Source organism: Phoca vitulina, unplaced genomic scaffold (genome assembly GCF_004348235.1).
Source record: "Phoca vitulina isolate PV1807 unplaced genomic scaffold, GSC_HSeal_1.0 scaffold1, whole genome shotgun sequence".
Lineage (NCBI taxonomy): Eukaryota > Metazoa > Chordata > Mammalia > Carnivora > Phocidae > Phoca > Phoca vitulina.
Genome location: NW_022589704.1, coordinates 97087023 through 97112556, shown reverse-complemented (window position 1 = coordinate 97112556; position 25534 = coordinate 97087023). Strand labels below are relative to the sequence as shown.

General features: G+C 35.1%; 1 protein-coding gene across 9 annotated transcripts in view; it reads right to left on the bottom strand.

The window, feature by feature from the left end:
• DPP10 (dipeptidyl peptidase like 10) overlaps positions 1-25534 on the bottom strand; it is a 1381541-nt gene that overhangs the window by 282875 nt on the left and 1073132 nt on the right. For all 9 annotated transcript variants that reach the window (XM_032399013.1, XM_032398270.1, XM_032397511.1 and 6 more), the window contains one exon: positions 19207-19281. In XM_032399013.1, coding sequence (XP_032254904.1) covers positions 19207-19281 — 75 coding nt within the window. The remainder of the gene's footprint in view (positions 1-19206; positions 19282-25534) is intronic.

Here is a 25534-nt window from a genome sequence, read left to right as displayed (position 1 = left end):
TTGCAACAACATGGATGGATCTAGATGTTATAATATTAAGTGAAGTAAGTCAGAAAAAGGCAAATACCATATGATTTCATTCATATGTGGAAGATAAGAAACAAAACAAATGAACAAAGAAAAAAAGAGACAAACCAAAAAACAGTTTTAATTCTGGAGAACAAATTTATGGTTATCAGAGGGGAGGTGGGTGGGAGGATGGTTGAAATCTGTGAAGGAGATTAGGAGTACACTTATCATGATGAGCACTGAGTACTGTATAGAATTGTTGCATCACTGTATTGTACACCTGAAACTAATATAACACTATTTGTTAACTACACTGAAATTGAAAAAAAATTTCAAAAATGAAAAAAAAAGAGTAAGGCCCACAGGCACTGGTGGGTGATAAATGATGAAAAGTAATAGAATATGTGCACTTTCCACTTCATGCCAAAACTAAAGATCTGATATAACCAACACAAACATTTCATAAATGGAATATTAAGTTTATTTAATCCTTCTAAAGATAAAATTCCAATCAAGGTATTTTGCTATTATGAAGTACTTATTTTCACTAAACCCTCAGAGAAGAGAGAATCCTTTCAGGCTTCCCAGCATTGGAAGTAACATCATGGGAAAATGTTGAGTCATTACTGTTATGTAATCACTGCAGTTATACTAACCATATAGGGTCTACACAGTCTTACGGACCCTCCCCACTGTTGACCCTGACATCATCTCTTCATGCTGCTCTCTCTCTCTCACTGCTCCAGTCACACCAGACTTTTTTGCTGCTCCAGACTCTTAATCAGGACCCAGGTCTTGATATTTCCTCCACCTAGGAAACTCCTCCCCAGATAGAGGTACATCAACCTATTCTCACATCCCTAACAGTATGCTTTGCTGCTACTTCCTCAGGAATGCCTTTCCTAACCACTCTCTTGAGAACTGCACCTTTCTTACTAGCATTTCCATTTCTGCTTTATATATCTTTGTATCCTAATCAGCAATAAAAAGGAGCAAACTATGATATGCATGACAGTTGAGATGGATCTTAAGGGTATTATACCAAATGAAAAAAAAAAAACAGCCAATCTCAAAAGTTATGTACTGTATGATTCCATTGATACACCATTCTGTTGATAACAAAATTATAAAGATGGAGAACAGTGGTTGCCAGGGATTGGCAAAGTGGAGGGAGGATGTGCCATAAAGGAGTGGCATAAGAGATTTCCTTTGTGAAGACAGAAGAGATCTGTATCTCAGTTGAGGTGGTGGTGTTGGTGATAGGTGATAAAATGCAACAGAATTATGCACAAAGACATGCCAAAAAATGAGTGCATGCAAAACCCGGTAAAATATGAGTAGAATCCATAATGTACTTAATTTTATTGTGTAATTTTTGATAAATGGCACTACTGCAATTTTTGATGAATGCACTATTTCTGGTTTTGATAATGTGCTATTGTTATGAAAGATGTCACCACGGAGGAAAGCTTTAGTGATGAGTACAGAAGACAGACATTTCTGTGCTATGCTGCAAATCATGTGAGTCTATATTTAAAGAAAAAATAAATAAAATAGAAAGTAAAATAAAAATTCTCCCCAGCACTTATCACCATCTGACCATCTAACTATATTCTATATTATCTCTTAGTATGCCAGCTCCATACGGACAAGGAATTCTCATTTGTTTTTGCTCAGTGCTGTATCCACAGTACAGAGAATAATTCTAGGCACACAGTAAGCTCTCTATGAATAGTTATTGAATAAATTTATGATTAATGAATATAATATTTTTACATTCAAAAATCATCTTAACATTGTGATTAATATCATGACCTTTGATTGTGATCCCAGCTCTGCTATTATCTAGTAAATCTTCATCAAATCTCTTGAACTTTTTATTCAATTTTCTCATCCAAAAAATTAATAATGCTTAAAAGGTTAAATTGAAAAAAAGTACACACACAATAATACAGAGATGGAGGGATGTTATTTGAGATAAACTTCTTGGAAATAATTACAGAATATCCTTCAATAACCTTACAAAGTTAATATCATTTGACCTATGGTTTATGAGAAATGTGAACATAGTTTTAAGTGCACGGAGATCACCACAACATTATATATATAGTGGGAAAATTGGAAATAACCTAAATGTCCAATAACAGAAAAAAAGGGCTATGTTTTTTAACATATTATAGAGTAATTTGGAGATTTTTTTCTGGAAACAAAGACTTCATTTTATTTTATGAATGAATATCTAATATGCACAGATCTAGTCCACAGTAAGTCAATTACGGTCAGATTTTAAATTTCTGTTCTTTATTAATATCATCACTATCAACAACATAATTATTTTAAAAAACTCCCCCTTCACAATACCTTTTGCAACATGCCTATATTTTGCATTACATCAATAAATGCAAAATTAATTTTGTTTGTCAGTTATAAGGGAGAGTAAGTGAGCATGCATCCCACTATTTTGGTCTCATGGCATTATTAAATCTGCAAATAAAGATAATATAAGTTATTAATAAAATGCCCTTCTCCCAGAATGTGCTATTACATAATAGGCATACATACAAAGTGAAATGCAACCACGAAATAAACAAATAAAAATCTGTTCCTCAATTCCATATATAGGGCAAATAATGACAAAGTGATATCATTATACTGAAATTATTAATGTTTTTGCACTTGAAATAGCATAGGCATTTTTCTAGTCAGAAAGAAAAAAGTGATTAAAATCATGTCAATCAGACACTATTCATATATTTGAGTGCACAATTATATGTGATAAAACTAGTTTAAGGTGAAAAATTATATGTGAAGAACTTCAATTATTTAATTAATCTCTTTTATGAAGATCAAATTTCACATGAATACCATTGGCTTTTCATCATCTATGTAAAGTATCTGTTATTTTGAGACAGGGTGTTGAAAAGTTGTTAAAAAGGAGAAAGGGGGGGCGGGGAAAGAAGAAGAAGCAAGGAATGCATCCTCTCTCCCTGACTGGTGAAGCTTTGGCCCCTTCTTCCCCCAGCCATACATTTATTCAACAAACATAGGGCAGTCATGTGCACTTGCAAGGTACTTGGCATTGGGGGTGCCACACAAATTAAGCTCCAGTTAGAGCCTTAAATAATTTCAAAAGCTCAAGGGAAGAAAAATGTGTATAAAGTTAAACATAATTAAATATAAGTAAGTAAACCTAAGTACAATTATGAAATACTTCATTATGTTTCAGGTACACTGAAGTAAATCTTATATATAAACACACATTTTGCTCTTAAAAATGAAGTGTCAATTTTCTGACAATAAGCCTTGGTCATTTTCTGGCTGAGGTCTTTCAAAAATGCATGAAATGCATGGCCTCATTACTCTAATTACATTCTCTATTCCCTCTTTATTCTGAAATGCTAAGGTCCTTTCCATTTCGCTAATTAAGAGGCCCCCTACACCACACACTATCTTTGAGCTGGTTAATTTACTAACACACCATCTTTAACTGTTTTTATTTTTTAAATAGGCAACATAAAAGCAATGAGAAGTTAATTAGTGTAAACTCCAATTAGGAATCATCATATTGCTGTCTCCCGGTATAATCAGAAAACACTACTTCTGGATTTCTTTCTATGTGTGCATATTCTGTTTTTGTTGTTTCTAGTAAGAATTACTATTATTACTGTTATATGAAATGTTGTCTTCTATTTGATCCTTTTCAAAACAGATAGGACTAAATAAACAAATCTGATTTTGGTTGAAATCTGTACCAAGAAAAATCAGGAACTGTCTAATCTGCAAGATTTCCAAACATGACATATGAACCAGAGAGCCACACTTTTCTTTCTTTCTATGTTTACGGTATAATGTATTTCAGAGGGAAGACTATTATTTTTCTTGGATTAATGAAATATACTGAAATCAACCTATCCCAACACGGTTTACCCATCCACCTTTTAAAGTGATTTAAGATTTCTTTGCACGATGCCTATAATAGTTATCCATCCACCTTTTAAAAAATTTCTAAAGAAAGTAGGTGCACTCCCTCTGACATTGACCCCTATATTATTGAACAAGCAACTGTTATAGAAAGACCTTATGCTGAGCCAAAATCTGCTCTTCCTGATGCCATCTGATAACACAGGCTTTAGTTTTACACTTAGGAATACATCTAATTTCTATTCTCTGTGACAGCCCTTCAACACTCATGATATCTTTTATTCTCCCCATATTTTGCCACAGCTACATATCTAATTCCTTCATCATAATTTCTAAATCTTGGAGAATTACGACTGTCTCCCACAGACAGTCTCCAGTTGGGTACAGCATCTCAAATGTCTTTTATCTGGCACTTAGAACTCCTGTGTTCTAGAGCAGCACCAAGCAAAAGAACTATAATGCAAACAGTACCTGTATAACTTTAATTTTTTGTAGCCATATTAATAAAAAATAAAGAGAAATAAGTGAAATCAACTTGCTAATATGTTTTATTTAATCCAATGTATCAAAAACATTAAATAATATGAATTAACATGAATCTGTCATGAATATAACACATTATTAATGTTTTACACTTTTACTTTTTTTACGAAGCCTTCAAAATCTGGAGTATTTTACACCTATGGTGCACCTCGATTTGGAATAAGTATATTTCAAGTGCTCAATAGCCACATGTAGCCAGTGGCTACAATACCAAACAGCACAGTTTTAGATAGTTTAATTTTATGAACTTGGTCTAAAAATATATTAATGTTTTTAAAGTTCGTATGACAATCTACGTTCACACTGCTTATGGTCAATGAAAATACGTAAATTGGCGTATCAGTTACTATCGCTTATCCTCTATTTTAAGAACCATATTTTTGTTATAAAACACATGCTTAAATTCATTCTAATGACTTAAAGTCTAAGTTTGTGTTGACTTGGGCCAGCATTCCCACCTCTAGATTATCTGTAAATTGTCTCTGTAGTTTACTAAATCAACTTTTCATTCTAGCTTGCTCATTCCAAACTTTGATAAGTATTCCTTTATTTATTTAAAACTGGTTTACCACAATGAGTTAACTAGATTTACCAAAATAACTAGTTAACTTGACTTTTTGTGGTGATCTTTTTGCAGTATATACAAATATTGAATCATTATGTTGTCTACCTGAAACTAACACAGTTGACCCTTGAACAATGTGGGGGTTAGAGGTGCCCACCCCGCCCGAGGGGGGTAATATCCCCCTATGACTTTCAGATCCCTAAAAGCTTAACTTAGAGCCTATTGTTGGCCTGAAGCCTTATCAATAATAGAAACAGACAGTTAACACATATATGTTGTATGTATTATATACTACATTCTTACAATAAGGTAAGCTAGAGAAAAGAAAATGTTACTAAGAAAAGAAAAAGAAAAAGAAAATACATTTACAATACAGCACATATATTCATTGAAACAAATCCACAATAGGCAGGCCAGGATGGACTGGGCTAAGGATGGTGTCAGCTGGGGGTGGTAGGGTGGGTGCTGGCCCAGGAATGGTGATGTGACACAGCCTCATGGTCTTGGCTCAGCAGTGGCAGCCACAGGGTGGGGGCGTGGGCAGAAGAGGTCCATGGGTGGCAGCAGCAGGCTGGGGGCTCATACAGCTGTCCCATCGGCCCAGAGGTGTACTCCTAGCTGGTGCCCAACAGTGGCCATACATAAGTGCCTGGACTCTAGGAGGCCTATGGGTTAAGGTGCCACCATAGAGAAGGCTCCATGCTAAACCTGCAAGAGCCTGAGGCCAGGGCAGTCCAGTGCAGAGGACCCAGGAAGAGAGGGTGTGGGGGCATGATGGGGCTCCCTGTGGGACCATCCCTGCTGTCTGGATACTGTTTTTCCCTTTGGGCCCAGCCTCCTGCCCTCCAGCCCCAGGCACACCACCTGACCACCCTATTAGCACACAGAGCAACCTGCAGTCCTGCCCGCAAGCAACATCTGACAGCACTCACATAAGAGGCCCCGAGTGGAAACAGCACAGCTGAGCCCTTCCAGAATTCCTGACCCACAATCCATAACTATAATAAATTTATGTTTTACACTATTAAATTTTTGAGTAATTACACAGCACTGGGTCACCAGAACATGACCTTAATAGTATGACAGTATTTTGCTAACACAGAATTTCTCAAAGTATTCTAAAGATTTTGTCTGTAAATGGAAAAATTATACTTAAGGATGACAAAAACAAGACTTGAATGAGATAAATCAATATCTTAAATCATTAATATTAACTGGTTTTACCTAAAAGAGGTAAATATATAGGCACTGTAATCATTGTTTGTATTTTTCAGAATTTTCAGATTCTCTATAATAAACATACTATTTCAAAAACAAAGGACAGTAAATGCTATGCAGCTGAATTAGTGATAAACTGATAAATACATTAGTAGCTACTGCAAAAAGAGAAAAGTTGTAAATACTGTTTTCCAAAGCTTAGGTTTCCTTCCTTTCTCCCTCCCTTCCTTCTCCCTCCTGGGACTCGTTTCTTTTAAAAACAACAACAAATATATATATAAAAATATATATACATATATGTGTGTGTGTATGTGTATCTCCAAAACTGAAATTAATATATGTTTCATGCCTTATCATCACTCATTAGTAAGGCGGAGGTTAACTAGGGCGAGAGACATTCTAGCAGCAGCAGCTACCACAGAGCACAGAAGTTGCATTCTATAGGTTCTGCAGGAGGCTCTGACGGTCAACCTCACGTCCCATATATTTGAATAGAGACACTTTCCGAGGCTGAAATTTCCCTGAGTTTATTATTAACAGGATCACCTGAAATATTTGTGTGCCCCAAGTGTATGGAGCTTAATAGCTTAGACAGTCCCATGACCAGTTCATGCACTCCCCCAGACTTCTTAAATATGTGTCTGTAATTGTAAAGCACTGAAGTATTAAGGCTCAGAATTTAATTAGATAATTCACTAGAGATGAGTTACTTTTTCAGGCAGCAGTGCAGGCAGGATTCATTTTACAGTGATTACTTCTTAGTTAAAATAGATATTTATCATAAAGAGGGTCTTGTCTGCAGAGTTACAAACTAGTAGGAACATAAATGGAAATAAATGCATCCAACTCTAGAGGATAACAATACTGTTCTTCTGCAGAGCATCAATTCCAGAAGACAAACACCAACACAGCAAGTATACCACATATAAAATTGATTTGTTCCTTCTATTAGATACAATTTAAAAGATTTATTCAGTTTTTAACTTCTATTCAGAAAGAGCTTATTCTCATGAAGACTGAAGTCCCATCATGCAGAAAGGACAGTTCTAATTATGCCAAAATGACAGTAAATTTAATTAAAGTTCCTGACCTCAAACATAAGACACAATAAGGGAGTTAACAACGTAAAATAAATGGTTAATTTAACTATTCATTAGTCCATTTACTATGTATTTTTAATCCAAACAATAAGAAAACTATAAATGAGAATGAGTTTAAATACTTGTTTCTACAAGTTTGTCTTTACACATTATATATACATTAAAAAATGTGTATATAAAAACACCACTGACTTCAAGGATGGCTTAAAAGTGCAACTATTAAATAATTCAAATGGACCAATAGTTTCAAACATATTATGAAAATATATAAACTCTGAGAAACAAACTGAGGGTTCTAGAGGGGAGGGAGTGGGAAGATGGGTTAGCCTGGTGATGGGTATTAAAGAGGGCACGTACTGCATGGAGCACTGGGTGTTATACACAAACAATGAATCATGGATCACTACATCAAAAACTAATGATGTAATGTATGGTGATTAACAGAACATAATAAAAAAAATAAATGAAAAAAAAGAAAATATATAAAATAAACTGGATTTAAGTGGTTAAATTTAAACTATTTATGACTCAGACTCAAAATAATAAAAAATAATTTTGCCTAATATAAGAAATGTTAAATACTAGACAGTTCCTAACCACAAGTACTCTGATCAAGATTTCAAATCTAGATTTCATATTTTAGAATACTTTATTCTTCTTTAATATTTTCAAATTTATGGCATCAAAATGCATCCCACAGTGATTTAGTTAGCTATCAAAACAAAACAACAAAAAACTTCTAAGAAGCAGATACAAAAATGAAATGTAAAACCACAAGGCTAGAGAAATATAATAAATGCTACATGAATATTGCAAATAATGATATGCAATACAAGTACCATTTGTCTTATAATTACTTAATTAAAATACAGTTGATATGATTTCAATTGAATGAGAAAATAATTATGCCAGAATACAGAATAAATCTATGAAAATATGTAAGGACTTTTTCAAAATGGCTGTGTGATCAAAAGACCAGGATATTTGGGGCTAGAAAGATGGGATAGTGTCCCAGATGTCAAATGGTGAGGTAGGGCCCTTAAGTTAGTTAGTTAGATTTCCAAGTCTCCTACCTCTGTAAAAAATCATATCAATTGAGAGACTGTGGACTCTGAGATACAAACTGAGGGTTCTGGGGGGGGGGGGATGGGTTAGCCTGGTGATGTGTATTAAAGAGGGCACGTACTGCATGGAGCACTGGGTGTTATACGCAAACAATGAATCATGGAACACTATATCAAAAACTAATGATGTAATGTATGGTGAGTAACATAACAATAATAAAAAAAATAATAATATCACTGACCAAGAAGCAAGGACTTTGGAATGTTTAAATTGATACATATACTTCCCATGTAATAGACACAATTTGAGTGGTCAACAAAAATTTGCTCCCTCTACTATAATCTCTTTTTAACTAGTTGTCAAAGAAGAAACAGGGTAATAGATAAGAAAATGAGTGATCAGAGAGATGATCCAATACAAAAATCCATTATGCACACACAGATAGATAGATAGATAAATTGACTGATTGATTTACAGTCCAATTGGCAGTAAACTATGATATCTGCAGTGGAATACTATATAGTAGGGAAAACGAACAAGGTACTATCTAATTACCAAACAATGTAGACTTATTTCACAAATTTGTTGAGCTAAAGAAGACATACACAAGACTAGATAATGTATGACTCTATATACAATAGAGTACAAAAACAGAGAGAAGTCATCTAAGCTGTTAAAAGCTTTAACAGTGGTCCTCCTTGTGGTAGGTAGTGTCTGTAAAGGAGCACAGTAGTGTTTTGCTTCTTGATCTGAGTGATCATTATAAAGATGTGTTCAGTTTGTAAAAATTCATCAGGCTATACTCATAATATGAGTATGTTCCTGTGAGTATGTTACACTTCAACAAAAAATTTAAGTATGAATAGCTTGAATACAATCTTACATATTTTGCGCCAAATCCCATGCATCCTCACTAAGCTACATATAATTATAACATCACAGATTAAGCATCAGTCTTGAAGGGTAAATGAAGTCAGAGTGGTGTCCAAGGTCAGAAAGGAATAGGTGGACATCAAATCCATGATCAAATTATTTTGAAATACTACAGAAAAAAAAATGGTACATCATCTTTCTTAAATGATATTTTTTTCTAAATCACTCTCATGTATATGGCTGCTTAGGTCTTTTCTCAGGTAAAGCTCTTTGATTTTAAGGAATCAGTTTCTCCCTGGGTGGCTCAGTTGGTTAAGTGTCTGACTCTTGGTTTTGGCTCAGGTCATGATCTCAGGGTTGTGAGATAGAGCCCCACATGGGGCTCTGTGCTCAGCGCAGAGTCTGCTTGAGGATTCTGTTTCTCCCTCTGCCTTCCCTGCCCCTCTCTCTCAAATAAATAAATAAATCTTTTTAAAAAAAAATCAGTTCCTCTCAACAGATGGTTCTCAATCTTGAGCATACATCAGAATTACCTAAATGGCTTGTTAAACCACAGATTATGGGACCAACTTCAAACTTTCTGTTTTGGTTGGGTCTTTACAGGGCCCAAGAATTCGAATAGCTAGTAGTTCCCAGGTGATCCCTGAGGCTGCTATTTCAGGACCAATATTAAGAAGTACTATTCCAAAAAAAAAAAAAAAAAATTAATCTTGAGTCATACATTAGACAAGCTTGGGGAGCTCCTTTGTCTCTCTATTTCCACCAATAAAATAAGAATAACAGCAACTACTATAAAGAAAAATTTTAAGGAATAAGGGTGTCTCCAGGGGGCATCTAGGTGGCTCAGTGGGTTAAGCATCTGACTCTTCATTTCAGCTCAGGTCATGATCTAAGGGTTATGAGATCAAACTCCACAATGAGCCCCATGTACAACCTGCATTGGGCTCTGTGCTATGCATGGAGCCTGCTTAAGATTCTCTCTCTCCCTCTCCCTTTGCTCCTCCCCACCCCGAGTGCACTCTCACTCTCTCTCTCTCTCTCAAAATAAATAAATAAATAAATAAATAAATAAATAAATAAATAAAATTCTCCAGGTGATTTTGATGTGCAGCCAAGACTGAGAATCACTGTTTTAGTTCTACAAACATTGACTGTTTTCTATGTGCCATTCACTGCAGAAAATTCTATGGGCATTGAAATAAGTGAAGAAAAATTCTTGACTTTAAGGGTCTTATAGTTTAGTGAAGGGGATGCACTCATAAAACAATGTTCTCAATATAATGACAGAAATATGAAGATGTAAGTATAAATCAGATGCCATGAAAGAATGGAGATGGGCCACTTACCTTCACCTAGCACTTTAAGGAAACATTTGCTAGAGGTTCTGGTTCATTAATTCACACATTAAATTTTAAATTATTTTTTCAGCAACATTGTGCTAGGCATTGCATTTAATACAATTACAGCTGTGATAAATTCTACAAAGCAGAGGCAGCATACCATGAATCTAATGATGAAAGAATTTGACCAAGTCTGAGAAGTCTAGAACAGCTTGATGATGAAAAAGTACAACTGAGTTGTCATCTAAAGAATAAGTAAAAGTTACTGATATGAAGGAGAGAACATGGGGTAGTTTATTCCAGGTAGACGAGGGAGGGAAAATAGTGTTTTGAGGTATGGTAGGAAATCCTGGAAGTGCTGAAAGCAAGGGGCAAGTTGTGAGAGGTGAGGCAGGAAAGGCAGACAGGGCCTTGTAGGCTATCTAATGACTTCTTTTTCCCAAAGAAGCCTGGGGAAAATTTTAAGAAGAATGACAATCAGATTTTTTTTAAAGAGGGAGGGGCCAGGAGGGGCAGAGGAAGAGAGAAAGAATCTTAAGCACACTCCACGTCCAGCACAAGCCTGATACAGGGCTCAATCCCACGACCCTGAGATCATGACCTGAGCCAAAACTAAGATTCGGATGCTTGACTGACTGAACCACCCAGGCACTTGAATCAGATTTTCTTTTTAAAAAGATCAGTTCATCCTGAGTTTGGAAAACTGCCAAAAAAGAATAAGAGTGATTGAATGAAAACATGCTAGGAGCCTGGTATTCTCACAAACAAGAGACCCTGTAAGCACATCATCCCTCCATTGCAGGAGTCCTTATTTATTATTTTTTAGAATATATTTGACATCTAACATTGTGCAAATTTACAGAGTACAACATGTTGATTCGATACATGAAGATTAACATATTGTACTCTATAATCTATCTCCTGATAGGGGGACCATCTTCGCTTCCAATCATAATAACATTTTCTTCCTTTTTCCTCCCACTTACTTATCTTTATCCCCCTTATAATACAGTTAGTGAAATGTTTCTTAGAGCCTTTACCACACTGTAAGATTATTAGAGTCAAAAAGCATTCATCTTTATGTGTCAATAGATTCCTACTACAAGCATAAAACATTCTCAAATTCTGTAGAACAGAAGAATGAGCAAAGAACTATGCTATAGGCCCAGGGAGCCTGGGTGGCTCAGCTGATTAAGTGTCTGCCTTCAGCTCAGGTCATGATCCTGGGGCCTAGGATCGAGCCCCACATTGGGGTTCTCCCTTCTCCTTCTCGCTCTCCCTCTTCCATTCCCCCTGCTTGTGCTCTCACTCCCTCTCTCTCAAATAAATAAAAAATCTTAAAAAAAAAAAAACATGCTATAGGCACAAACAATGAGAAATATTAATAAAAAGAAAAGTGACTTCTCACTTTGTTGAAATTAACTTTTGATATTAGAGAGTAAAAAAATATACATGGAGGAAATAGTCTTTATATTACCATATTAGAATTAATTAATAGTCAAGAGAAAAGATTGAGCCCAAGTTTAATAAAAATTGATATTAATACAGAAATTAATATTTTGGGGGGTTCTCTGCAAAGTATGGAAAATTGCTGGTTTATATTTTACACTACTTATTTATAATGAAGATCTTGATACAGAATTTTTAAAAACTGTCCATAAACCTATGTTAGTAATCATACTTGCTTTATGACTTTGGACACTATAATTGCCGATCACTGAAGTATTTGTCAAAATAGTATAGTTAACATGAAAAAGGCTAAGAAAAAAGAATCATACTCTTCATACTTCAGACACAAAGACTTGTCAAGTCAAGCTCTGAATAAAGCATTTCAACACTGGGTAACCTACAGATGCATGCTTCAATAATGGAAGCCCACAGGTAACACATAGAAGGATTCAACTGTTGACCTATTTAAAAAAAAAAAAACACCTTCTAAATTTGTCCTATGCTAAATTGACATTTGACTCAGATTGAGGACACCGTCAGGGAGAGGAGGCTAAATCAGCACTCTCAAGCAAGCTACCCTGACACCAAAACATAAACAAAAACAAAAAGTAGTGCTAGAACCTTTACATTGCTCTCTCACAGAATCCTTAAGGCAGAATTACTATCACATGACTTTCCCTTTATATCAGACAATTATTCAGGATAGTAAGTTTAAGAAGTATTTATATTTTCTTCCTCTTCATTACAGCAATGGGGAAACAGAGGCTGAGGACACGTGGGTACCCGTGAGTCAGGTTACATCTTTCAACTGTGCCATGTGGCAGCATCAAAATATTCATCAAAAATATTCCTTTGTGGTCTTCCCAGGTGACCATTATTTTGTTCACGTATATAAAAGGTAGGTATTTCCCATTATTATGATCTTTTAGGAAGATTGGTTTTAATCACCACCATAAACAGTTGAAAATAAAATGAAATAAATATATATGGATAAAAACCTACAAAAAAGGGGAAAAAGTACAATGATGTATTTCCATACTGGTGGAAATGTTTCTAAGCCTAGAGACCAAAGAAAACACAGCAAAATAAAAGATGAATTTTATCACATAATTCAAACTTTCTCTTAAGAAAAAAAAAATTAAATCCAAAAAATAGGTGTTATGTTTAAAAAAAGATAATAAAACTAATAATTGAATTACACAAATGTATGTTTCAAAAAAATATACAAAGACTACAAAAGATAAAGGAATTTTATATATAAATACATTATTCACAATAAAACTAATAAGTCTGAAAATATGTGCTGGGAATGTTAATCAAACCATAAAAACAATTAAATCTTTCCATTCGTAACAACATGGATGGGCCTTGAGGGCATTATTCTAAGTTAAATAAGAGAAAGACAAATTCCATATGATCTCTCTTATACGTAGAATATTAAAAAATTAATTGAAAACTAAGCTCAGATACAGAGAATATATTAGTATTTGCTAGAGATGGGGTTGGGAAGTGTGAGAAATGCGTGAACTGTTTTTATTTGTTGTTTTTGTTGCTTAAATAAATTGAATTAAGGGGCACATCGGGTGGCGTAGTCCGTTGTATCTGACTCGTGGTTTTAGCTCTCGTCTTGAGCTCAGGATCATGAGATAGAGCCCCAACGCAGGCCTCATGCTTAGTGTGGACTCTGCTTCAGATTCTCTCTCTCCCTCTCCTTCTGCCCCTCCTCCCTCAAATAAATAAATAAATATTTAAAAAAATAAATTGAATTAAAAAAAGTTCTGTGAAAGTAACAGGTAACTATTTTTTTTTTTTTTTTTTTTTTTTTTAAGAGAGCTAGCACAAGGAGACGGGGATGGAGTGGGGTAGGGAGAGGGAGAGAGAGAATCTTAAGCAGGCTTCATGCCCAGCACAGAGCCTGACAGAGGGCTCTGTCTTATGACCCTGAAATCATGACCTGAGCAGAAATCAAGAGTCAGACACTTAACTGACTGACTCACTCACGTGCCCCTAACAGGTAACTTCTAAGGAAGGATCATATGAGGCCTTTAAGTTTCTGCCTTTATCTTTTGTATTACTCATTCTGGGGAAATCCAGGTACCATGTTATAAGGACACTCAAGCAGCATTTCAGGAAGAACATCAAGGACAAACCTGAAGCCTCATGCCAACAGTTAGCACCAATTTGCCATCCATGTGAGTAATGGACCTTGGGAGTGTATTCTTCAACCTCAGTTAAGCTGTTGGATGGCTGCATCCCCAGCTGATAGCTGACTGCAACTTCATGAGAAATCCTGAGCCAGAACCACCCAGCCAAGCCAATTCCAAATTCCATTACACAGAAACTGATCACAATAAATGCTTTTTTTAAAAGTCACTAAGTTTGAGGCAATTTACTGCATAGTAATATAAAACTAATACTGACAGTGTGTGTGTGTGTGTGTGTGTGTGTGAGAGAGAGAGAGAGAGAATGTGTGCATGTATTTGATTAGTAGATATTAGATTATCAAGTTAATAACTTTTTCTTTAAAATATAGTTTTATGTTGGTAAAGATGGTAATATAACAAGCCACACATTGCCTAATGGCAGTTATAAACCAACATAACTGGAAAGAAGTGTTTCAGTATATAGCACGAGCCTATATATTGTGCTATACTTGGACCCCCTATCTCACCCTATACAAAAATTAATTCAAAACGAATCAATAACCTAAATATAAGAACTAAAATCATAACACTTTCAGAAAAAAATCATTGGGGTAAAACTTTATGACCTTGAGTTTGCAAATGGATTCTTAACTATGACACCTAAAGCATGTGTGTAGATAAATTACACTTAATCAGAACTTTTTCAAATTTACATATCAAAGGACATTATCAAGAAAGTGAAAAGACAATCTATTGAATGAGAGAAAATAGTTGAGTCCTATATAAGAGTCTACTGTTCAGAATATGTAAGGAACTCTTAAACACAACTACAAAAAGAAAAAAAAATAGGCAAAGGAATTCAGTAGGCATTCCTCCAAAGAAGAAATACAAAAGACCAACAGGCATATGAAAATATGTTCAACATCATTAGTCAATAGGGAGGTGTACACCAAAACCACAATGAGATACCAATTCATACACACTAGGATAGTTCATAATAAGAAAAATGGAAAATAACAACTGTTAGTGAGAATACAGAGAAATCAGAACTCATCTATTGTTGGTGGGAATATAAAATGGTGCAGCCACTTTTGGAAAGCAGTTGGGTGGTTCCTCAAAAAGTTAAACACAGAATTAGCATATTACTCAGCAATTCCACACCTCAAAATATACTACAAAAATTGAAAATAGGTACTCAGGAAATTCTTGTGTACAGATGTTTACAGCCTCACTATTCAGAATACCCAAAAGTTGGGGATAAAGCAAATATTCTTCAAAGGATAAGTGAACAAAGAAACTGTAATATATACATACAAAGGGATATTATTTAACCATAAAAAATTAATGAAGTGCTGACCCATACTACAATGTGGATAAACCTCTAAACACTATGGTAAGTGAAAAACGCCAGAAAAAAAGATCACATGTCATATGATTCTATTTACATATCCAAATGTGTAAACCCACAGAGATGGAAATCAGATTGGTGGTTACCAGAAGGTATGGTAGGGGAGAATGAGGACTGACTGATTAATAGGTATGGGGTTATCTTTTTCATTGATAAAAATGTTTTGGAACTAGATAGAGGTGGTAGCTGCACAGCATTGTGAATGTACTAAATGCCACTGAATTGTACACTTTAAGGCAGCTTATTTGGTGTTAACTATTATGAATTTCAGTTCAATTAAACAATGCTATATAGTTTCATTCAGAAATTCCAGTTATGTAAACGTGTCCTATAGAAATATTAAATTCAGGAAAAAGGGAATATACTAAAAATATTTTCAAAATATTTTCAAACATGAAGACAACTAAGGTCCAACAATAAGGAGACTCTGTGAGTTGTTGCAATCTAGCCTTTGATTATAGTTCTCTGGTTCAGCTCATCTGCCTTATAATGAAAATAAAGACAAAATATTGTATAAGAATTTGTTAGTGTGTGGCTATCACTTCCTAACTGAAAAATCTTGGATAAATTTCTAAATCATCAAATCCCACATTTTTCAGCTTTTCTGAAACTAACTTTTCTTCTCTCTGAAATCAGGATAATAATGCCTGCCTAAAATAATGTTTAATATATGATAATTCCCATTTCCCCACTTTTACACATAAAAGTGAAAAGGAACAAAGCACACCAAAGATAATTTTAGTGGATGTGTTTAGGTGGTTGGATTTTGTATGACTGTTTTTTCCCATCTTTGTTAGTGGGCATTATGCACATGCACACGCACACACAAACACATACAGACAGACACAGAGAGTAAAAATGGCATTTAACTACTCTAAAACCATCAAAGATCCCAAATGGCTATCTCAGTACAAACTATAAAGAATAAAATGGAATTCAAGTTCTTCTGTAATCTGAGCTCCACTAGGTATATCGGTTTATTTTTTTCAGTTATTTACCAGTGAGCTAGATAGTCTGAACTAAGTGCTATTCCTCAAAGACTTACTTCTCCTTCCACGAAGCCCCGTGTTATCGGCCCACCTGGAATGCTTTTCTATTCATCTTTACCTGTCTGCTCTTCAAATCTCATCATATGCTGCCTTTCCCAACATGATTATCTGAATGGAAATATTCTCTATTCTTTAATACACTCCTGTAACACCTCACACAATGCTGTGTATAGCGGGATATAAGTGTTTGTGTTATCTTGCCTCTATCTGATGGTATGTTTCTTGAATTAGATATGCGCGCACACACGCACACACACACACACACACACACACACACACACACACCCCATGCATTATGTCTAGCTTGGTAGTTTGCACCTGATACGTGATGAATGAATAAAAAGAAAAAAAAACATGAACGAAATAGTATAAGATGTGAAATTTAGTTTGATTATTTTTTACTTCTTAAACTAATAGCTTCCTCTCATTTCCAGAGATTGATGTGTCATAGAGTATCTTTATTTTCCTGAAGAGAAGGCAAAAATAAGAGACAGAATATTAAGATTGGTCCATAGGTATATGTTTCTGGTGTTCACTGTATTTTTTGATAAACTTGATGTATTTTGCTGAAATATCCAACATTATCCTAATTTTATACATCATATCCCAGAGTAGCAGAACCATTACACATGCCCAACATCAATGTAAGAATGATCCAGCTTCCTGGTGCTTGCTATGGTTTGGTGTAATCACTATTTTTTTTTTTTTTTTTTTTTTTTTGCCATTTTGATCAGTATGTAGTCATATGCCACGGTTGTTTCAATTTGTATTTACTGAATGGCTAATGATGTTGAACATATCTTCATGAACTTCATTTGAGATCTGTATGTTCTCTTCAATGAAATGTCTCATGTCTTTGCCCATTTTCTGATGGTATACTTGTTTTGTTTTTTGTAACTTGAGTTTTGAGAGTTTTTCTATATATTCTAGATATTAGTCCTTTGTTGAATATGGGAATAGCAAATACTTTCTCCCAGACTGTAGGGTGGATTTTCATCCTCATAGCAAGGTCTTTTACAGGCCAATAGTTTTTCCTTGTCTATACTGTGACTTTGATATATAGTTTGAGAACTCTTTTCCTATTCCTACATACCATTGATTTTCTGCTATGTTTTGGGTTTTCTAATAGTTTTATAAATTTACATTTTACATTTAAATCCATAATTCATTCTGAGTTTTTATATAGTGCCAGGCTTATATAAGTGTATTTTTTCTTCCACTGAATTACTTTTACACTTTTGTCAAAAATCAGTTAGGCATATTTGTATGGGTCTGTTTCCTACTTCTCTACTTTGTTTCATTGATCTCTATGTCTATCCCTCTGCTCATTCCACATAGTCTTGATTATTGTGGCTACTGAAACATGATTTTTCTTAAGTTCATTATCAGTTTAATACATATTTATAGTAAATTAAAAATCTTCAGGTAAATAATGTTATTTAAAAACTGGGAAATTGTAATATTTTGTTTATAAAACAAGTATTTTTCTTGCTATTACCTGTGCTTTTCATAATCTCAATGGATAGAGATATTACAGAGCAAAATTAAAGTAAAAAGGCTGAGATTTATAATAAGAAAAGATGTCTTCCATTATAATCTCCCTGTTTTTTGCAGTGTGAATTATTTTAAATAAAAATATATAAATATGTCTAAAAATATAGCACATGTATACTCCACAAGACTAAAGTCATTATTTAGAAGGTCCTCTGAGCTGTGAAATTTCATGTGCTCAAAGCCTTTCAATGCATTATATGAGGCCTCCTGCCTTAAGTCTATAAATTTTTATTGTTTTAAAGCACATAAAAATTTCTTGAATGATTTCCAATCATTTGTTTTCCACAGAAACTCATCTGCTGAACTGCCTTTCAACATTTACTTTGCTTCTTAACAGTGCAAATTATATCTAAATACAAAACACTCAACAACCATACATATTGCTCTAATTGTGTGCTGTAGAGCTGACACGGAATAATGAAATGCTAATTGCAATTAGAACGTTTTATTTGTTCAGAACTGATTCCTTGGTTTGACCCACTTTCAGAATTTTCTATAACCACAAGGCTTATGCTCAAATACCACCAAAGAATCCACTGTCCATAACCTGAATCAATGTTTTCACCAGTCCCTTCCCATTATACACACTGCAGCTCAGGGCAGAGCCATCAGGAAACTCCTTCATCTATACATAAAAGAAACACTCACACTGTATTAAGGCTGTCATGAAAATGGCAAAAGCCCCCATTTGTCAGATTTGCTAAACACCTGCCACACCCCCCTCTAAACGAGATGGACTAGGACTAGCACACACACCTAGTAGACTGCGCTAGGTATTTGCTAGTCAGTTATGGAAGACAGGACACTTTCTCCAAACCTCTCTCGTGTAATATTGCTTATCAGTATCCCCCTGCAGCTATTGGATATGCCAATTTTTTTCTAGGTGAGTAGATGACCAAGTAAAACTATGACTTGTTACCTGAATGCATCACAAAGAAAAGTTTTTTCAAAGAAGATCACTACTTTACCTGTTTGACATCATATGCCAGAAGAACATATTTTAAATCTGGTGAAACTGAATGTTTTGATGCTTTGAAGGTTACCTAGAAATAAAAAAAAAAAAAGGCAGTTATAAAAGCAGTGAAAAGCTTAATAACAGAGACACTAATATGCATTTGGATATGTAGATATTTAAAAAGATCTCAGTTCTCATCACAACACAGTGAGTGGTACAGGCATTTTCATTCTTATTATAAATATGCACATACATGTATATATGTATGTATGATTATTCAAATGGATATAAAAACTTAGAGGCTATACTAGACATTTCCTTAAAAAGAAAATTTGCTAGCATATCTTTTTTACATGTTATCATTTAAAGACTATGTTAATATTTTCATTAAAAGAAAAGAAAGGCAAAAAATCACAACTTTTGGTAAGCAAAATGCTTTTATATTTGCATGTTGAATTAAATTAAAAAAAGAAACAGTAACATGCTGTGATGTCATGATTTTTTGTCTTTGTACTTTTGTTTTCTTATAGGCTGCATACTTGTATTTAAAAGAAGATACTTAAAGACAGTCTCTTTAGAGGATACTCCCATAGTAAAATTAATTAAAACACAAATAACTGATTATACTTGATTATAACTATACTGTACCTGCTTAATTTTGATCCTATAATTCTATCATTGAATAGACCTAATGTCAGAAAGAATTGAAAATAAAGTGAAAGAGAAATACATTGAGAATGGAGAAATAATTTTATTTGAAATAAAGATTGTATTTAATTTCAGATCTAAAGAGAAGGCAAACAAGTTGAGTTAATGCATCAAAAGCCTACAAAATACAAACAAAAGATAAAATGGACTGTATATGCATTATAGGCAAACTAGTTTGTGTGGGTTTTGGAGAGAAACACATATGTAAATAATTTCATACACCTTACACCAGGCCGATTTGTATAAGACTGTTTTCTGTGAACAATGAAAAAGGGTGAAGTAAGGGTTTTTATACTTAGAAACCCCCAAAACACAATGGAAAACACAAGAAACTCAGACTAATTAATATTTGAAGGAAGCTTGTGTGGTATAATAAAAAAAAAATGTATTTAGTCTTTTTCTCTGATTCCTTGCATAAAGCTCCTAAAATGCTTGGAATTTTCTGAGTGATAGGAGTGTCATTTGTTATTAATTAATTAAATTAGTTCCCTTTGACCATATTTGGTTTATGCCAGTGAGATGACTCATGGGGTCGAGGTGGGGGGAGGGTATTAGCTTCTGTAAGGGGGCTACCCACCAAAGGAATCAACCACCTGATTAAAGAATTAGAACTTTCCCCACCATAACTGGAGGTCAGGGCAGATGGAGGGATGGAAGATGGAGTTCAGTCACATGGCCAATGATGTAGTCAATCACACTTACGTAATGAGACCTCAATAAAAATCTGTGAATGATGAAGTTTGGAGGTACTTCCTGGTTAGTAAACATATCGACATACCAGGAGGGTGGCACCTCCCAACTCCGCAGAGACAGAGAATATGCTCGGACCCTTCTGGACTTGCCCCATTTACCAGTTCATCTGGCTCTTCATTTGTAGCTTCTAAAATAAGCCAGTATTCCTAAGTATACACTTTCTGTACCTTTCTAGCAAATTATCAAACCTGAAGGAAGATTGTGGGAACCACCAAATGTATAGCCAAGTTAGACTGAGATGCAGGTAGCCTGGAGACTTGGGACATGCAGGTGGCATCTGAACAGGGGCAGTCACCGAGTCCTTAACCTGGAGGGTCTATACTAATTCTGGTTAGTTAGAATTGAATAGACTTGTAGGATACCCAGGTGGTGTCAGAAAATTGTACTGGAATAACACAGTTAATCTCTGAGCCAGAAAGGCAAGAGAATGGAGTGGTCTGGAATAAAATACTGTTATATGGCAATGCTAAGATTTGGAGGTTTTGCCTACATACATCTATCTTATACAGCTTTTGTATAAGACACTTTAGGAGAAGGTCAGAATAATCATTGGCAGTAATTCATCTCAAAGATTTTAGTTTTAATTTTTTAAAAATCCATTTCAATAATAATGGAAATAACAAGCAATGATAACAACAGACCTACCATTCATCTATCATCAGCTCTGTAAATTGCTTATAATTTTGTAGTTCTCAATAGTTCTAACCCTTCTCATGATAAATATTGACATAGGTACCCTCACCCTTATTCTTCCTTTTTCTGTCATTAGCTTATTGTGTATGGAAACCCAATGGAAGTTGGTCTGCACAGAATTTTTTAAAAAATATTTATTTATTTTTATTTTAGAGAGAGAGAGAGAGAGAAAGTGAGCAGGGATGGGGCCAGTGGGGGGCAGAGGGAGAAGGAGAGAATCCTCAAGCAGGCTCTCTATTGAGCATGGAGCTGGACGCAGGGCTTAGTCTCAGGACCCTGAGATCATGACCTGAGCCGAAATCAAGAGGCAGATGCTTAACTGACTGAGCCACCAAGGCGCCCCCTAGTCTGCACAGAATTTGGGTGACGATGAGAAAATAAGGTCTCATGTCTCTCAACATTACACTATCAAGGGGGGTATTTTAACACAGTAAGGGGAGGTTTACTGTTACTTAAAAATTGGTCAAGAAGATGAGCACACATAACAAAAGAATATAGGAGAAACTCCTTTAATAAACCCTGCATTATCCCACCAGCAGGAGTTCCTTTCTTTATGTTTTGGAAGACCACTTCCCCATCTGAATTATTTAAAGAACATCTCACCTCCCTAGTCCTCATCCAGTCTCATGTGACGTGACGTTCCTCACACAAATTAACTTCACACGTTCACAGTTGTGTCTGTGCCTCCGGTAACAACATTGGAGTATCTTTTACAGTTCCTACAATTATCCAGTCTGGCACTTTATTAATTATCACTATACTGCCTCCAGCTTATGCAGCGCACAAACTGGGAAACTTTCCAAATGCCTTTTCAGGGGCCCAAGCTGCTGAACCTTGTCTGAATTTAGAGAGCTGTGTGCAGGTCACTGATGCTGCAGAGTGACTTGTTGATGGTACATGTAACTTAGTCAAGGGACATCAGAAGTCTCGGGAAAATCCCCCTTAGCATAGCCTTTAAAGTTATCATCTGTTGCATCGGGGAGATTCATTCTTTCTAGCAGCTACAGGAGACCCTTTGATTTACACTGACCCTAATTATAGACATTGGTATAGTTCTGGTTGAGACTCAACTTGATATGACTTTAAATTAGTGTTTTGAAAGGTTTATTATTGCCAATAAGGGTATTATGTTACCTACACATTTAATAAATTACTATTGAAATAAAATGATGCAGAAATAGTTTCTGCGTGTGTTTATTAGGATTATTTAACAATAATGCCTACCAGAGCATTTTTTTGACACCAGACATGGCACAAAGGACATTAAAATACATGAATCCTGCCCTCTAGGAACATTCAACTAAAGCCAAGCGAGGCAGGATAAACAGGAAAACAATCATGCACATGCTTAACTAAACCAATTAAATGAGGAAGACATTTGATCAAGTTGAGAAAAAAAAATGCATTCTTCCAGGCAGCTTGCAAAGATTTTGTTGTACCTCATTTGTATGTATCATTCAGTTCTACCAAAATGCATTTATTGAACATTCACAATATGACCAGTACCATAGTAGACACTGAGAGTGCTATAAGGTTGAAAAACCGAGTTCACTAGAATTGTTGCCATCCCATATTGGCAAGATAAGACAAGCACTATGTTTCTCTTTGGTCCATGGTAGAGTGGGAGTCTCCAACCCAAATGCCAAAAGGGACTGGGTATGGAGTGGCAGAATTAAGCTGTATGGGTAAAATGAGGTTCAGACTGTCTAAAAGGGACAATAGTCCCTTAGCTTTAGATAAGCATTATCTTATAGGAAAGTGGATACAGTATTCTGGTGTTCCAAATTTTTTTCAAGATCAGCTAGAAATCAAGATTTTAATTTACAATCTTATGATTTTTAACTATAGCCCAATACTTTTAAATATATTTATTAGGCATCAATTTCTGCCTGGGGGCTACCAGTTTGCTAATTTTTGGTAAAGTAATAACTGCCATAAAGATGAAGGAAGGGAAAGAAGAAAATGAGAAGAGATTTAAAGCACAGAATGGTGGGGCACCTGGGTGGCTCCGTCCGTTAAGCATTTGACTCTAGATTTCACCTCAGGTCAGGATCTCAGGGTCTTGCGATCAAGCCCAGCATGGGGCTTTGCACTCAGCAAGGAGTCTGCTTCAGATTCTCTCTCTCTCCCTCTAATCCTCCCCTCACTCACTCTCTCGTGCTCTAATAAAATAAGTTAAATGAACTCTTAAAAGAAATAAAGAACAGAGTGGTATCCTTTTCATATATTTTGTGGTAATGTAAGTGAAAAATTCATGATCCAGTGTTTTCCAGATAAATGAAATTATAGACTATGTTATTAGAATAATCTTAACAAAATGTACAAGAAGCTTAAAGAGATTACTGGAAAGGTGGGGGTTAGCCCCATGGATTATTGCTATTATTAATAATGCATGCACTATTACTAATATGAATATAGCAGAGCTGATCACTGTTTTCATGAATGGTCAAGTTTATAGCCAAAAAAAGGCAACAAAATCAGATTTGAATTTAGAGCAACTACTCCGGCAGTGGGTAAAAAATGAGTTGGATCTGATGACAACATGAGGTCATTAGATCTGGTGAGAAGCTCTCAAGACAATTTGGGCAAGCAATGCCAAGAAGTTAAGGATGAAACAAGGGCATAGAGAGGAAGGGACACATGCAAGGGAGACGGTTGATAAAAACAAAAGAATTTAATGATTAGGTCTAAACACTGAGGAACAAGGAAGTGTACAAACAATTTTGTGTTTCAAGTTTCTGTCACTGGTTGAATGTTGCTATTTCAACTTAAATTGGGAAAGATGAAAAAATGCATATTTTGAGGAAAGTTTGAAACATGACATTTTTAGATGTGTTACGGTTGTAGCCCTTTTAGAATATCCAACAGGAAATGTTTAAGATTTTGTATAAAAGCCTCGAGTTTAAGAGATACATCTAGGATCTGCCTTATTAATCAGTTATATAGAGCATTAGAGAAAAGTTTATATTCCATGCAAATCCACCCCCATCAAAGAAAAGGGACAAAATCCCGAAAACAGCATAGCATGCTCTACTAGGGATGGGTCAGTAACAATGCAGGTATTATAAGTATTGTTTACTAATACTTTTATTCTTTAAATGTGCATGTTTTCTTTGTTTTATACTTTTGTTCAACCTGCGCCACTTGTTGTAATACTTTCACGACTTTACCTGCTCCCTATTCAAATTGTATTTCTCTAAAATATTCTAATTCTCCCTCTTAAACCTTTCCTGTCCTTTTCAGCTCAAGTGATTCATCTGACCTTATATGTATGTAATTATATGTGCAGTTCATCTAATCATTGATCACTGTTTCATGATTGCTCTTCTAGGGTGTTTGCAACTGCGATTTACATCTTTTATTGCTACAGTAATGCCCCTATTAAGAGGCTCCACTGTAATGATTCACTCTTGTCAGAAACATTATAACTAGAGGTAGAAATAAGATAATGATAGTGTTCCAAGATGTTAGATACTGAAGATCGTGGCAAGAAATCATTAAATACAAACTTAAATGTCAGAAGTGCCAGAAAATATAAAACATGCATTTCAAGACATCAGGCTGAGAAAGGATGGAATGAGAGGAGGAGAATCAGAGATGGGGTTAAAATTAGCACATACTGGTAAGAAGGATTGGGTTGCCTTAAGATTGAGATATGACAGAAGCATGAGAACTGTCAGTTTGGGTGAGTATTGTTCTAGTTCTTGTAAAAAGCTGGTGATAAAAATATTTATAGGCACCTCTGCTTACAAAAATAAATAAATAAAACAGAAACAAAAAACAAAAAACAACTGGCCCAGGAACTTGAGCTGGATAATGCTCTAAGCCTTAAAGTGTAGGTGGGTATATCTTTAACAGATGGAGAATGATGAAAACAGGAAGGTAAGCCTCTGTGGGCCCTATAATCTTTCCCTTCCTGCTCCCTGTACTTCCAACCTACCAAACTCCCTACAGACACACACACACACACACACACACACACACACACACACACACACCCCTTATGTTTAATTAATTTGGGCCAAACTTCCCTCATTACCCAATATCATTTTTAGTGTATTGATACCTGACAAAAATGTTTAGAAAAATCATCTCTTATTCTAGAAAAATAAAATCTTAATTTTTCAAATACGTGATGAAGCATATATTATGAATAAGTTTCTTTAACACTGCAGTTCTCAAAGGAC